This window comes from Oncorhynchus nerka, linkage group LG15 (genome assembly GCF_034236695.1).
Source record: "Oncorhynchus nerka isolate Pitt River linkage group LG15, Oner_Uvic_2.0, whole genome shotgun sequence".
NCBI lineage: Eukaryota > Metazoa > Chordata > Actinopteri > Salmoniformes > Salmonidae > Oncorhynchus > Oncorhynchus nerka.
In genome coordinates, this window is record NC_088410.1 from 62,275,364 (window position 1) to 62,292,351 (window position 16,988).

The window sequence follows — 16,988 nt, forward strand, 5'->3', positions numbered from 1 at the left end:
GGTACTGAGGTGCCGTTCCTCACAGTTCCTAGGCAAGCACCATGGTCTTGCGAGCTTCAACCGAAGCCAGTGGAGAGAGCGGAGGAGCGGGAGTGACGTGGAGAGAACTTGGGAAGTTATGTAATTACATCTTTAAGGGGGGTAATTCATTTCCTAATGTAATTACAGTGTTTTAGGTACACATTGTTACATAGTTATGTCTTCTTGCAATATGCACTTTGAAAGATTTGTACACAGATATAAAACAATAATTTTAGGGTGAGGTTCATCTAAATATATACATATAGATTGTTAATGTGTAATTACACAAACAGCTAGTTGTAGAACTAACAATATGTACCTACCACCTACATTGTTATTACACTTCAACAATCAAATGATTCCTTCTTGAGAAACACTGTGGTAAGTTTTAGTGAGTGAAGAAAAAAACAAATAAATACATTAAGAAAGAAAGACAAGAAGCAAAACTCCTCCAGTAATTTATTGTATATAACAGACAAAAGAGGACAGACCGCTGCAGTGTAAAATAACATAAAACCGTAAAAAGTAAAACCATTGCAACACAATGACATTCCCTGAACACAACCACAGCAAATTTCATTAACAGCTTTCGGTGCCAATGGAATGCATGAATATCTATGATGTGTGACAGTGTTTTCTAGCCATTTCCAACGCTAATAAGGAAAGTTGAGCCATGTAAACTTCTGACCAGTGATAAGCATGCTAGTGATATGACTAGGGTGAATCAAGTCACTTCACTTTAATACTCCTCTCCCTCCTCCTCTCCCTCTCCCTCAATGGAGTCGACACCCACTTCCTCATAATCTTTCTCCAGGGCAGCCATGTCTTCCCTGGCCTCAGAGAACTCTCCCTCCTCCATACCCTCACCTACGTACCAGTGCACGAAAGCACGCTTGGCATACATCAGGTCAAACTTGTGGTCAAGGCGGGCCCAGGCCTCTGCAATAGCAGTGGTGTTGCTAAGCATGCACACTGCCCTCTGGACCTTGGCCAGATCTCCACCAGGTACCACAGTTGGGGGCTGGTAGTTGATACCAACCTTAAAACCAGTTGGGCACCAGTCTACAAACTGGATGGAGCGTTTTGTTTTGATGGTGGCAATGGCAGCGTTAACGTCTTTGGGCACAACGTCACCACGGTACAGCAGACAGCAGGCCATGTACTTGCCGTGACGTGGGTCACATTTTACCATCTGATTACATGGCTCAAAGCAAGCATTGGTGATCTCAGACACAGAGAGCTGCTCATGGTAAGCCCTCTCTGCTGAGATCACTGGGGCATAGGTGGCCAAGGGGAAGTGGATACGGGGATAGGGCACCAAGTTAGTCTGGAACTCTGTCAGATCAACATTGAGGGCACCATCGAATCGGAGGGAAGCAGTGATGGAGGACACAATCTGGCTGATTAACCTGTTAAGATTAGTGTAGGTGGGACGCTCGATATCGAGGTTCCTACGGCAGATGTCATAGATAGCCTCATTGTCTACCATGAAAGCACAGTCTGAATGTTCCAGGGTGGTGTGGGTGGTCAGGATGGCGTTGTAGGGCTCAACAACAGCTGTGGACACCTGGGGAGCTGGGTAGATTGAGAACTCAAGCTTGGACTTCTTGCCATAGTCAACAGACAGGCGTTCCATCAACAGGGAGGTGAAACCAGAACCGGTGCCACCTCCAAAGCTGTGGAAGACCAGGAAGCCCTGAAGGCCAGTGCACTGGTCAGCCTGGAGAGGAGGAGAGGTGTTTCAGATCATTATGGAGGGATAAAGGTGCAGGATTTTCAGAAATGTGGGCAGAGTGTATGTTAATACAACATCATATGTAAGTTCTCACCAGTTTGCGAGTCCTGTCCAAAACCAAGTCTATGATCTCTTTGCCGATGGTGTAATGCCCACGGGCGTAGTTGTTCGCTGCATCCTCCTTCCCAGTGATCAGCTGCTCAGGATGGAAGAGTTGGCGGTAAGTTCCAGTTCGCACCTCATCTGGAAAAAGAAAGACCTGTAAGCTGAGGGCTCAAGACTAAGGGGATACCATAGTGTCATCATCATTGTTTCAAGACAAAGAGATCGTACCAATGACAGTGGGCTCCAGATCCACAAACACAGCCCTGGGGACATGCTTGCCAGCTCCAGTCTCACTGAAGAAGGTGTTGAAGGAGTCGTCTCCTCCTCCGATGGTCTTGTCACTAGGCATCTGACCATCTGGCTGGATCCCGTGCTCCAGACAATAGAGCTCCCAGCAGGCATTGCCAATCTGGACACCAGCCTGACCCACATGGATGGAGATACACTCACGCTTGAGAAAGAGAAGAGAGCGCAATTTAATTGGATCACACTGTACATAATCAAGGTAAATGTCAACGATGTCACCAAAGCATTGGCATCTGCATTTATGAGAGGAGAGCCAATGGAAAGAGGGCACACATTATCCGGTCTCCATTATATCTAATCCAATGCAAATCAGATTCTTGCACTCTTTTCATCTGAAGGGCAAACTGTATAGTGCTACATTTTTCCCCATGATTGAATGCACATCACTAAGGACTTAAAATGGTCCACACACACCCGCACAGTCTTGAAGAGTGCATGGTAGAGCTTCTTCCCCCTCAGGAGGCTGAAAGAATTTGGCAAGTTCTACAGCTGCACCATCAAGAGCAACTTGACTGGCTGCATCCCCACTTGGTATGGCAAATGCACCGCCCTCGACCGCAAAGCGCTACAGAGGGTGGTGCGGACAGCCCAGTACATCATTGGGGCCGAGCTCCCTGCCATCCGGGATCTCTATGTCATGCGTTGTCAGATGAAGGCCCAAAAATGTGCCTAATTTCCAGCCACCCAAGCCATAGACTGTTCACTCTGCTACTGTCCAGCAAACTCTACCCGGGCATCGGGGCGGCAGGTAGCCTAGTGGTTAGAGCATTGGCCCAGTAACCAAAATATTGCTAGATCAAATCCCTGAGCTGACAAGGTAAATATCTGTTGTTCTGCCCCTGAATAAGGCAGTTAACCCACTGTTCCTAGGACATCATTGTAAATAAGAATTTGTTCTTAACTGGCTTGCCTAATTAAATAAAGGTTCAAAATCCACAAATTAAAAATCGGCTCTTGGACCAACAGGCTCCGAGACAGCTTCTACTGCCCAAGCCATAAGACTGCTAAATAGCCAGACTGCTAAATAGTAAATTTATGGTTGCCCAAACTATCTGCACTGACCCTACACATACTCACTAGACTATATACACTACATACGCATACATACACACACATGCATACTGATATTTTCAGTGGTATTGTTAACAAACACACCCCCATAAAGAAAATGAGAATTATAAACATGTTCAGCCCCTGGTTCGACTGTGATCTTGCAGAGTTACTCCACCTTAAGAATTGCAATTGGCGAAAGGCTCGGCACACGCATACTCAGGCTGACTGGCTATCATTCAGGCAAATGATAAATAAGTGCACTCAGGCTATCTGGAAGGCCAAAGTTAGTTACTTTAAGGAGCAGTTCTCTCTCTATGGGTCTAACCCCAAGAAATTCTGGAAAATAGTTAAAGACCTGGAGAATAAACCTTCTCCTCACAGCTGCCAATGTCCTTTAATGTTGATGATGTGGTTGTTACTGACAAGAAGCGTATGGCTGAGCTCTTTAATTACCAGTTCATTAAGTCAGGATTCCTATTGACTCAGCCATGCCTCCTTGCCCGTCTAACATTTCCTCATCTCCCACCCCTTCTAATGTGACTATCCTCGATGCTTCTCCCTCTTTTCCCCCTGTCCCGCTACAAAGTTTCTCCCTGCAGGCAGTCACTGAGTCCGAGGTGCTAAAGGAGCTCCTTAAACTTGACCCACAAAAAAACATCTGGGTCAGATGGTTAATACCCTTTCTTCTTTAAGGATGCTGCCCCTATCATCGCCAAGCCTATCTCCAACCTTTTTAACCTGTCTCTTCTTTCTGGGGAGGTTACCATTGCTTCGAAGGCAGCCACGGTTCCTCCTTAATTTCAAGGGGAGATCAAGCTGATCCTAAGTGTTATAGGCCTATTACTATTTTCCCCTGTTCATCAAAGGTGTTGTAAAAACTTGTCAATAATCAACTGACTGGATTTCTTAATGTCTATAGTATTCTCTCAGGTATGCAATCTGGTTTACAGTCAGATAAAAGATGTGTCACTGCAACCTTAAAGGTCCTCAATGATGTCACCATTGCCCTTGATTCTAAGCAATATTGTGCTGCTATTTTCATTGACTTGTCCAAAGCTTTTGATACGGTAGACCATTTCATTCTTGTGGGCCGGGTAAGGAGTATTGGTGTCTCTGAGGGGTCTTTGGTCTGGTGTGCTAACTACTTCTCTCAAAGATTGCAGTGTATAAAGTCAGAAAATCTGCTGTCTCAGCCACTGCCTGTGACCAAGGGAGTACACCAAGGCTCGTTCCTAGGCCCCACGCTCTTCTCAATTTACATCAACAACATAGCTCAGGCAGTAGGAATCTCTCTCATCCATTTATATGTAGATGATACAGTCTTATACTCAGCTGGCCCCTCCCTAGATCTACAACAAAGCTTTCTTAGTGTCCAACAAGCTTTCTCTACCCTTAACCTTGTTCTGAACACTTCCAAAACAAAGGTCATGTGGTTTGGTAAGAAGAATGCCCCCTCTTCCCACAGGTGTTATTACTACCTCTGAGGGTTTAGAGCTTGAGGTGGTCACTTCATACAAGTACTTGTGAGTATGGCTAGACAGTGCACTGCCCTTCTATCAGCATATATCAACGCTGCAGGCTGAAGTTAAATCTAGACTTGGTTTCCTCTATCATAATCGCTCCTCTTTCCCCCCAGCTGCCAAACTAACCCTGATTCAGATTACCATCCTACCCATGCTAGATTACGGAGATATCATTTATAGATCAGCAGTTAAGAGTGCTCTCGAGCGGCTAGATGTTCTTTACCATTCGGCCATCAGATTTGCCACCAATGCTCCTTATAGGATACATCACTGCACTCTATACTCCTCTGTAAACTGGTCATCTCTGTATACTTATTTATTAAACCCTCTTAGGCCTCACTCCCCTCTATCTGAGATACAGTGCCTTGCGAAAGTATTCGGCCCCCTTGAACTTTGCGACCTTTTGCCACATTTCAGGCTTCAAACATAAAGATATAAAACTGTATTTTTTTGTGAAGAATCAACAACAAGTGGGACACAATCATGAAGTGGAACGACATTTATTGGATATTTCAAACTTTTTTAACAAATCAAAAACTGAAAATTTGGGCGTGCAAAATTATTCAGCCCCTTTACTTTCAGTGCAGCAAACTCTCTCCAGAAGTTCAGTGAGGATCTCTGAATGATCCAATGTTGACCTAAATGACTAATGATGATAAATACAATCCACCTGTGTGTATTCAAGTCTCCGTATAAATGCACCTGCACTGTGATAGTCTCAGAGGTCCGTTAAAAGCGCAGAGAGAATCATGAAGAACAAGGAACACACCAGGCAGGTCCGAGATACTGTTGTGAAGAAGTTTAAAGCCGGATTTGGATACAAAAAGATTTCCCAAGCTTTAAACATCCCAAGGAGCACTGTGCAAGCAATAATATTGAAATGGGAGGAGTATCAGACCACTGAAAATCTACCAAGACCTGGCCGTCCCTCTAAACTTTCAGCTCATACAAGGAGAAGACTGATCAGAGATGCAGCCAAGAGGCCCATGATCACTCTGGATGAACTGCAGAGATCTACAGCTGAGGTGGGAGACTCTGTCCATAGGACAACAATCAGTCGTATATTGCACAAATCTGGCCTTTATGGAAGAGTGGCAAGAAGAAAGCCATTTCTTAAAGATATCCATAAAAAGTGTTGTTTAAAGTTTGCCACAAGCCACCTGGGAGACACACCAAACATGTGGAAGAAGGTGCTCTGGTCAGATGAAACCAAAATTGAACTTTTTGGCAACAATGCAAAACGTTATGTTTGGCGTAAAAGCAACACAGCACATCACCCTGAACACACCATCCCCACTGTCAAACATGGTGGTGGCAGCATCATGGTTTGGGCCTGCTTTTCTTCAGCAGGGACAGGGAAGATGGTTAAAATTGATGGGAAGATGGATGGAGCCAAATACAGGACCATTCTGGAAGAAAACCTGATGGAGTCTGCAAAAGACCTGAGACTGGGACGGAGATTTGTCTTCCAACAAGACAATGATCCAAAACATAAAGCAAAATCTACAATGGAATGGTTCAAAAATAAACATATCCAGGTGTTAGAATGGCCAAGTCAAAGTCCAGACCTGAATCCAATCGAGAATCTGTGGAAAGAACTGAAAACTGCTGTTCACAAATGCTCTCCATCCAACCTCACTGAGCTCGAGCTGTTTTACAAGGAGGAATGGGAAAAAAATGTCGGTCTCTCGATGTGCAAAACTGATAGAGACATACCCCAAGCGACTTACAGCTGTAATCGCAGAAAAAGGTGGCGCTACAAAGTATTAACTTAAGGGGGCTGAATAATTTTGCACGCCCAATTTTTCAGTTTTTGATTTGTTAAAAAAGTTTGAAATATCCTATAAATGTCGTTCCACTTCATGATTGTGTCCCACTTGTTGTTGATTCTTCACAAAAAAATACAGTTTTATATCTTTATGTTTGAAGCCTGAAATGTGGCAAAAGGTCGCAAAGTTCAAAGGGGCCGAATACTTTCGCAAGGCACTGTATCTACTGCAGCCCTCATCCTCCACATACAACACCCGTTCTGCCAGTCACATTCTGTTAAAGGTCCCCAAAGCACACACATCCCTGGGTCGCTCATTTTTCAGTTCGCTGCAGCTAGCGACTGGAACGAGCCGCAACAAATACTCAAACTGGACAGTTTTATCTCAATCTCTTCATTCAAAGACTCAATCATGGACAATCTTACTGACAGTTGGGGCTGCTTTGTGTGATGCATTGTTGTCTCTACCTTCTTGCCCTTTGTGCTGTTGTCTGTGCCCAATAATGATTGTACCATGTTTTGTGCTGCTACCACGTTGTGTTGCTACCATGTTGTTGTTATGTTGTGTTGCTACCATGCTGTGTTGTCATGTGTTACTGCCTTGCTATGATGTTGTCTTAGGTCTCTCTTTATGTAGTGTTGTGTTGTCTCTCTTGATGTGATGTGTGTTTTGTCCTATATTTATATTGTATTTATTTTTATCTTTAATCCCAGTCCCTCGTCCCCGCAGGAAACCTTTTGTCTTTTGGTAGGCCGTCATTGTAAAAAATAATTTGTTCTTAACTGACTTGCCTAGTTAAATAAAGGTTAAATAAAAAATCAATTTAAAAATGTACACACAGTATCTACCTCCAATATCTTGTACCTCTGCACATTGATCAGGTACTGGTACTCCCTGTATATAGTAGCTCCATTCTTTTGCATTTCATTTTATTACTCTTCTGTTACTATTATTATTGTTAAACTCTGCATCATTGGGAAGGGATCGTAAGCAATTCTTTCATGGTAATGGCTACACCAGTTGTATTCAGCGCATGTGAAAAATAACATTTGATTTGATTTGCAGAGGGCTGGGATGAAATACAGTTAGGCTGCATTTTCCCCCACACTGCAGCACTGCAGCTATTCCACACAATCATTCCCTTCTGTTCTGAGAGCACAAATTAATTTGGAAAAAGTGGGAATTATGCCATGAAGAGGGACCGCCCAGAACTGCAGTCTGCAGGAGGAGAGAGAGAGAGAGAGAGCGTGAGAGCAAGAGGACCAAAAGCTGCAGCATGACCAGGATGAATGACGCAACCATCCCCCCACCTCCGCCCTCTCTCTCCTCCCCTTCCCCCCTCCCTTCTTCGCCACAGCTTCACCCTGCTGTTACCAAGGAATTTGCTTGCATATTTCCGTTGCTAAGCAACTTGGCCCTAGCAGGAAACTGTTTGAGGTTTTGCACAGGAGGGGGTGGTTTGTGCACTTTCCATTAAAAAATAACGATTTAGATTTGTCTATGAGGTACACTTGCCCAGTGATGCTCAAGAGCTATGGCGCTTTATTTTCAACAACCCTCAGTGCACCAACCCTCTTTAGGGCAAATCATTTAACATTTACATTTAACATTTAAGTCATTTAGCAGACGCTCTTATCCAGAGCGACTTACAAATTGGTGCGTTCACCTTAAGACATCCAGTGGAACAGCCACTTTACAATAGTGCATCTAAATCTTTTAAGGGGGGTGAGAAGGATTACTTTATCCTATCCTAGGTATTCCTTAAAGAGGTGGGGTTTCAGGTGTCTCCGGAAGGTGGTGATTGACTCCGCTGTCCTGGCGTCGTGAGGGAGTTTGTTCCACCATTGGGGGGCCAGAGCAGCGAACAGTTTTGACTGGGCTGCGCGGGAACTGTACTTCCTCAGTGGTAGGGAGGCGAGCAGGCCAGAGGTGGATGAACGCAGTGCCCTTGTTTGGGTGTAGGGCCTGATCAGAGCCTGGAGGTACTGAGGTGCCGTTCCCCTCACAGCTCCGTAGGCAAGCACCGTGGTCTTGTAGCGGATGCGAGCTTCAACTGGAAGCCAGTGGAGAGAGCGGAGGAGCGGGGTGATGTGAGAGAACTTGGGAAGGTTGAACACCAGACAGGCTGCGGCGTTCTGGATGAGTTGTAGGGGTTTAATGGCACAGGCAGGGAGCCCAGCCAACAGCGAGTTGCAGTAATCCAGACGGGAGATGACAAGTGCCTGGATTAGGACCTGCGCCGCCTCCTGTGTGAGGCAGGGTCGTACTCTGCGGATGTTGTAGAGCATGAACCTACAGGAACGGGCCACCGCCTTGATGTTAGTTGAGAACGACAGGGTGTTGTCCAGGATCACGCCAAGGTTCTTAGCGCTCTGGGAGGAGGACACAATGGAGTTGTCAACCGTGATGGCGAGATCATGGAACGGGCAGTCCTTCCCCGGGAGGAAGAGCAGCTCCGTCTTGCCGAGGTTCAGCTTGAGGTGGTGATCCGTCATCCACACTGATATGTCTGCCAGACATGCAGAGATGCGATTCGCCACCTGGTCATCAGAAGGGGGAAAGGAGAAGATTAATTGTGTGTCGTCTGCATAGCAATGATAGGAGAGACCATATGAGGTTATGACAGAGCCAAGTGACTTGGTGAATAGCGAGAATAGGAGAGGGCCTAGAACAGAGCCCTGGGGGACGCCAGTGGTGAGAGCGCGTGGTGAGGAGACAGATTCTCGCCACGCCACCTGGTAGGAGCGACCTGTCAGGTAGGACACAATCAAGCGTGGGCGCGCGGAGATGCCCAACTCGGAGAGGGTCGAGAGGAGGATCTGATGGTTCACAGTATCGAAGGCAGCCGATAGGTCTAGAAGGATGAGAGCAGAGGAGAGAGAGTTAGCTTTAGCAGTGCGGAGCGCCTCCGTGATACAGAGAAGAGCAGTCTCAGTTGAATGACTAGTCTTGAAACCTGACTGATTTGGATCAAGAAGGTCATTCTGAGAGAGATAGCGGGAGAGCTGGCCAAGGACGGCACGTTCAAGAGTTTTGGAGAGAAAAGAAAGAAGGGATACTGGTCTGTAGTTGTTGACATCGGAGGGATCGAGTGTAGGTTTTTTCAGAAGGGGTGCAACTCTCGCTCTCTTGAAGACGGAAGGGACGTAGCCAGCGGTCAGGGATGAGTTGATGAGCGAGGTGAGGTAAGGGAGAAGGTCTCCGGAAATGGTCTGGAGAAGAGAGGAGGGGATAGGGTCAAGCGGGCAGGTTGTTGGGCGGCCGGCCGTCACAAGACGCGAGATTTCATCTGGAGAGAGAGGGAGAAAGAGGTCAGAGCACAGGGTAGGGCAGTGTGAGCAGAACCAGCGGTGTCGTTTGACTTAGCAAACGAGGATCGGATGTCGTCGACCTTCTTTTCAAAATGGTTGACGAAGTCATCTGCAGAGAGGGGAGGAGGGGGAGGGGAGGAGGATTCAGGAGGGAGGAGAAGGTGGCAAAGAGCTTCCTAGGGTTAGAGGCAGATGCTTGGAATTTAGAGTGGTAGAAAGTGGCTTTAGCAGCAGAGACAGAAGAGGAAAATGTAGAGAGGAGGGAGTGAAAGGATGCCAGGTCCGCAGGAGGCGAGTTTTCCTCCATTTCCGCTCGGCTGCCCGGAGCCCTGTTCTGTGAGCTCGCAATGAGTCGTCGAGCCACGGAGCGGGAGGGGTGGACCGAGCCGGCCTGGAGGATAGGGGACATAGAGAGTCAAAGGATGCAGAAAGGGAGGAGAGGAGGGTTGAGGAGGCAGAATCAGGAGATAGGTTGGAGAAGGTTTGAGCAGAGGGAAGAGATGATAGGATGGAAGAGGAGAGAGTAGCGGGGGAGAGAGAGCGAAGGTTGGGACGGCGCGATACCATCCGAGTAGGGGCAGTGTGGGAAGTGTTGGATGAGAGCGAGAGGGAAAAGGATACAAGGTAGTGGTCGGAGACTTGGAGGGGAGTTGCAGTGAGGTTAGTGGAAGAACAGCATCTAGTAAAGATGAGGTCGAGCGTATTGCCTGCCTTGTGAGTAGGGGGAAGGTGAGAGGGTGAGGTCAAAAGAGGAGAGGAGTGGAAAGAAGGAGGCAGAGAGGAATGAGTCAAAGGTAGACGTGGGGAGGTTAAAGTCGCCCAGAACTGTGAGAGGTGAGCCGTCCTCAGGAAAGGAGCTTATCAAGGCATCAAGCTCATTGATGAACTCTCAGAGGGAACCTGGAGGGCGATAAATGATAAGGATGTTAAGCTTGAAAGGGCTGGTAACTGTGACAGCATGGAATTCAAAGGAGGCGATAGACAGATGGGTAAGGGAGAAAGAGAGAATGACCACTTGGGAGAGATGAGGATCCGGTGCCACCACCCCGCTGACCAGAAGCTCTCGGGGTGTGCGAGAACACGTGGGCGGACGAAGAGAGAGCAGTAGGAGTAGCAGTGTTATCTGTGGTGATCCATGTTTCCGTCAGTGCCAAGAAGTCGAGGGACTGGAGGGAGGCATAGGCTGAGATGAACTCTGCCTTGTTGGCCGCAGATCGGCAGTTCCAGAGGCTACCGGAGACCTGGAACTCCACGTGGGTCGTGCGCGCTGGGACCACCAGATTAGGGTGGCCGCGGCCACGCGGTGTGGAGCGTTTGTATGGTCTGTGCAGAGAGGAGAGAACAGGGATAGACAGACACATAGTTGACAGGCTACAGAAGAGGCTACGCTAATGCAAAGGAGATTGGAATGACAAGTGGACTACACGTCTCGAATGTTCAGAAAGTTAAGCTTACGTAGCAAGAATCTTATTGACTAAAATGATTAAAATGATACAGTACTGCTGAAGTAGGCTAGCTGGCAGTGGCTGCGTTGTTGACTTTGTAGGCTAGCTGGCAGTGGCTGCGTTGTTGGCACTACACTAATCAAGTCGTTCCGTTGAGTGTGATAGTTTCCACAGTGCTGCTATTCGGGGGCTAGCTGGCTAGCTACCAGTGTTGATTACGTTACGTTGCGTTAAAAGAACGACAATAGCTGGCTAGCTAACCTAGAAAATCGCTCTAGACTACACAATTATCTTTGATACAAAGACGGCTATGTAGCTAGCTATGTAGCTAGCTACGATCAAACAAATCAAACCGTTGTACTGTAATGAAATGAAATGAAAATGTGATACTACCTGTGGAGCGAAGCGGAATGCGACCGGGTTGTTGAGTGAGGAAGTTCTATTCGGTAGACGTTGGCTAGCTGTTGGCTAGCTAGCAGTGTCTCCTACGTTAAGGACGACAAATAGCTGGCTAGCTAACCTCGGTAAATTAAGATAATCACTCTAAGACTACACACTCTAAACTACACAATTATCTTGGATACGAAGACAGCAAAGACAACTATGTAGCTAGCTAACACTACACTAATCAAGTCGTTCAGTTGAGTGTAATAGTTTTTACAGTGCTGCTATTCGGAAGACGGTGGACGTTTGCTAGCTGGCTAGCTTGCTAGCTGCTGGGCAGATAGCAGTGTAGACTACGTTAGGACGACGAAATACGATAATTACGCAATTATCTTTGATACAAAGACGGCTATGTAGTTAGCTAAGAAGAAATTGCTAAGATTAGACAAATCAAACCGTTGTACTATAATGAAATGTAATGAAATGTAATGAAAAGTTATACTACCTGCGGACCGAAGCGCTCGGATGCGACCGCTCGCTCCAACCCGACATCTCATGTTGCAAAATGGAAGACTATACAGATTCTACAGTGCATAGACTTAACAGTAATGCCATCATAGGAATAGTAGCCTTTATGTGTAGCGATAACACTTAAACCGTTGACTGTTAAATCAAATGTGCTTGTCTCTGGTTGGAAAGCAGGTGCCAGGAAGGCTAAACTAAACATGAACATGGAAAGACAAGGGTGCAGCTGGCTACAATGGTTTAAACACAGATCCATCTGCATAAGACCACTTCAGACAAAGATCTTTTCCTTCCCCCTGTCAGGTCTCATCCTGGAGACCATATGCACCAGCAGAGATTAAGGATGACGCAGCTCCCCACCAGCTTTCAGTGTTAATCAATGAACGCGGTTCACCTGAGTCTGTTTTTTTCCTATGAATATTATAGTGTATATCCTTTCCTCCAAAAAGAAAGAGTTAGATCATCTGAAATGACCATTGGAACTTCAATATGGATGAAACTGTTCCACAATATCTGTAATGGGTTGGTAATGTTGGTTTGTTCCTGTGTTAGAACCATTGGGTACATTTTGTCAATGTTATCTGCTTTACTCATTTAACCTTGTAGGCCTATCTCTGGAAGGATGCACAATTTTACTTATGTTTCCTTTATTTTTAACTAGGCAAGTCAGTTAAGAACAAATTCTTATTTTCAATGATGGCCTAGGAACAGTGGGTGAACTGCCTTGTTCAGGGGCAGAACGACAGATTTTTACCTTGTCAACTCTGGGATTCGATCTTGAAACCTTTTGGTTACTAGTCCAACGCTCTAACCACTAGGCTATCTGCCGCCCCAATAATGACATAGTGGGATGTAGGGGTGCTGATGGTGCTGCAGCACCCCCTGAAAAATAAGAATAAAAAAATATATATCTATTTAAAAAATAGAAATACGTTGACATTTTTTTTTCTCCACAAAAGTAGTTCACTTGGCCTTTACTGGTATTAGCTGTAATATAGACATCTGTAGCACAGGCCCAATTTTTTATCTTCAGGATCTCGGCTTTGGCAAAAAAAGGTAGTTGTATAATTAAGAACAGTATATTGCAGGACTCAATAGCTGGAATTGTAAGAGCTGTGGCCCTGTCCGTTTCTCTGCGATTGTCATTCTAATGGATCCTGAAAGAACAAAACCCTGTCCTCAAACATTTACAAGTTATGGGCAAAGACACAAAACATCCACATCAAATTAAATGTTTTTCTTGATCAAATAACATGGAAAACACCCACTTTTTGTGCATTATTAATTTAACATCCTTACAAACCACTTAATGTAAATGTACATTACTGTATTATAGGCTGGTCATCTACAGTGCATTCAGAAAGTATTCAGTCCCCTTCCTTTTTTCCACATTTTGTTACGTTTCAGCCTTATTCTAAAATTTATTAAATCATCATCAATCTACACACAATACCCCATAATGACAAAGTGAAACCGGGTTTAGAAACATTTTTGCAAATGTATTACAAATAAAAACAGTAATACCTTATTTATATAAGTACATAAGACCCTATGCTATGACACTCGAAATTGAGCTCAAGTGCATCCTGTTTCCATTGATCATCAACTTTATTGGAGTCCACCTGTGATTGATTGGACATGATTTGGAAAGGCACATACCTGCCTATATAAGGTAGAAAATCAGAGAAAAAAACAGGACATGAGGTCAAAGGAATTGTTCATAGAGCTCAGAGACAGGATTATGACGAGGCACCGATCTGGAGAAGGGTACCAAAACATTTATTCAGTATTGAAGGTCCCCAAGAACACAGTAGCCTCCATCATTCTTAAATGAAAGAATGTTGGAACCACCAAGACTTCCTAGAGCTGGCCGCCCGGCCAAACTGAGCAAACAGGGGAGAAGGGCCTTGGTCAGGGAGGTGACCAAGAACCCGATGGTCACTCTGACAGAGCTCCAGAGTACCTCTGTGGAGATGGGAGAACCTTCCAGAAGGACAACCATCTCTGCAGCACTCCACCAATCAGGCCTTCATGGTAGAGTGGCCAGAAGGAAGCCATTCCTCAGTAAAAGGCACATGACATTCATCTTGGAGTTTGCCAAAAGGCACCTAAAGGACTCTCAGACCATGAGAAACAAGATTCGCTGGTCTGATGAAACCAAGATTGAACTCTTTGGCCTGAATGCCAAGCGTCATGTCTGGAGGAAACTTGGCACCGTCCCTACAAGCATGGTGGTGACAGCATCATACTGTGGGGGTGTCTTTCAGCGGCAGGGACAGTGAGACTAGTCAGGATCAAGAGAAAGATGAACGGCGCAGAGAGATCCTTGATGAAAACCTGCTCCAGAGCGCTCAGGACCTCAAACTGGGGCGAAGCACAAAGCAAAGACAACGGAAGAGTAGCTTTAGGACAAGTCTCTGAATGTCCTTGAGTGGCCCAGCCAGAGCCCGAACTTGAACCCGATCAAACATCTCTGGATAGACCTGAAAATAGCTGTGCAGCGACGCTCCTCATCCAACCTGACAGAGCTTGAGTGGATCTGCAGAGAAGAATGGGAGAAACTCCCCAAATACTGTGTGCCAAGCTTGTAGCGTCATACCCAAGGAGACTCGAGGCTGTAATCACTGCCAAAGGTGTATCAACAAAGTACTGATTAAAGGGTCTGAATACTTAAGTAAATGTGATATTTACAGGTTTTTAAAAATATAATTTTCAAACATTTCGACAAACCTGTTTTTGCTTTGCCATTATGAGTTATTGTGGTTAGATTGATGAATAATTTAAGCAATTATAGAATAAGGCACAAATGTGGAAAAAGTCAAGAGGTCTGAATACTTTCCGAATGCACTGTATGTTTGTACCTGTAGATTTTCCATGTCCATGAAGAAAAACAATGCTAAATACAGTAATTGAGTACATTGAGACATCAAGGGGTTTGTGATGATGTGATGATGTCATGTGATGATGTGGCTCAGTTGGTAGAGCATGGCACTTGCAATGCTAGGGTTGTCGATTCAATTCACATGGGGGACCAGTACGAAAATGTATGCACTCACTACTAAGTTGCTCTGGGTATGAGCGTCTAATAAAAAGGAATGAATAGACCATTTCAGTTTTCAAATAGAAATAAGTTGGACTTGCAAAGTATTTCAACAAACTGGAAAACATATATCAAGCAAGTATTTTTATATTACACAAGTATTATCAGATGAACTGTTTTGTACAGATAATTATCAGACTCAAGTTACCAATGCTGGTAAACACTCAAATACATTTAGTTTAAAACATTTCACAAAAGTAGTGCACTGGGCCTTTACTTGTCCTGTATTAGCTGACCAATATAGCAGCACCCCCCACCCCCAAACAAACTAATTCCCGCGCTATGCATAATACATTTGATGGAGATGCCAACAGAATGCCTAAACGTCCATATGCGCTAAGGCACCAAAGATAAGAGTCGCTTATATAACGCATATTATAGACTCATTAATAGGCTACATTATTCTTACTAGCTATTAAACAGACAAAACGGGTGAAAATGCTGACTATTAGAATAAAGCTCTTCTGAGCGTAAGACTTTTCAAGGTGGGCGCGTCACACGACCATGACAACGCCGAATTCCATCAAGGCAGAAGAGGTTGTGATTAGAAGATATCTGAAATGTTCTAATTTCTATCTCAGGTTCGTTAAACGCAAATTGAGATATTCGGAAGTCAAACTTGAACTTGGCACTATTTTATGATAGCAAAATATATTCAAATGACAATTAAGTATAAGATAATTGGGGTTAATTGGAACCAAAGTTTCTTTCTCGTCCTCCATCCGTAGCATCAATTCACCTCAATCACATGGGCTTTCATTTTCCAGCAAAGCGACAATGTAATATTTTTTTTATTGAGTCGACATGAGGATACACCTTCACTATATAAGATACATCTTCACTATATAACTTCGTAATAAGCCTAAAATGTAAAATAGGGTTCCATGGGGAATAGGGTATTTCCTCGACAGTTTGAAGCATAGCCTATCTATCATATTCCTGTAGTCAAATAAATCAGTGACCACTGATTTAAGCGAAAAAATGCAATTCCAGCCACAATATGAATGAAGCCATATACATATTATGCAACAACATGCTAGGCTATGCAAAGTTACATTGATGGAATGGATGAGTAGCTATAGCACCACCATCAGTAGAATGAGAGATGCACACACCACATAAAGAAATCAATAGACTACTTTCAACATTTCTGTGATAAACTGTACTCACCATTTTACTGACGGAGAGGAATTTTAGAGGAATATATCAAAAGAAAGTTTCTACAATTTTATCTTCGGATGAGAGAGAAGTTACTTTATGCGACAGCTAAGAGTCGATGTAGTAACTGAACTCAAACATCGTGGCGCGCTAATATTTGTAGTATCGCTAGGAGGGCTGATCCAGCATACATTAATAAATTAGGAAGAGGAGAGGATCAGGACTGCAGGCCTAGGCGTGAGGCCTATGGAGGGAGAGATGCAGCACGTAACACTGTACATTTCCCCCTACCTTGTGAAAACAGTTGCATTGGTCCTGTTTGTTGTTTTAACAATAGTTCAAATCAAATTGGATTTAAGCTTCCCTGCATTATGGATTTTAAATGGATTTAAGTTTCCCTGCATTAAAGTCCTGGGTCCTAGGAGTGCCACCTCTGGATGAGCATTTTCTTGTTTGCTTATAGCCTTATACAGCTTGTTGAGTGCGGTCTTAATGCCAGCATCGATTTGTGGTGGTAAATAGACAGCTATGAAAAATATAGATGAAAACTCTC

General features: G+C 44.7%; 1 protein-coding gene across 1 annotated transcript; it reads right to left on the reverse strand.

Annotated features, from left to right (window-relative positions):
- Nucleotides 1-467: 467 nt before the first annotated feature.
- On the reverse strand, nt 468-16,553 carry LOC115143076 (tubulin alpha chain-like). The gene is made up of 4 exons (XM_029683096.2): nt 16,448-16,553; nt 2,090-2,312; nt 1,851-1,999; nt 468-1,741 (listed from the first exon to the last, which is right to left on the reverse strand). Exons 1-4 carry the CDS (start codon nt 16,448-16,450, stop codon nt 761-763), a joined length of 1,356 nt encoding a protein of 451 aa, XP_029538956.1. The 5' UTR covers nt 16,451-16,553; the 3' UTR covers nt 468-760.
- Between the last annotated feature and the right edge of the window lie 435 nt (nt 16,554-16,988).

Excerpts from the sequence above, each read along its gene's own strand:
- LOC115143076 (XM_029683096.2), bottom strand. Across the intron at positions 2,000-2,089 it reads TCTGGAGCCCACTGTCATTG|ATGAGGTGCGAACTGGAACT; the intron begins GTACGATCTCTT and ends TTCTTTTTCCAG. Across the intron at positions 1,742-1,850 it reads TGGACAGGACTCGCAAACTG|GCTGACCAGTGCACTGGCCT; the intron begins GTGAGAACTTAC and ends CCTCCTCTCCAG.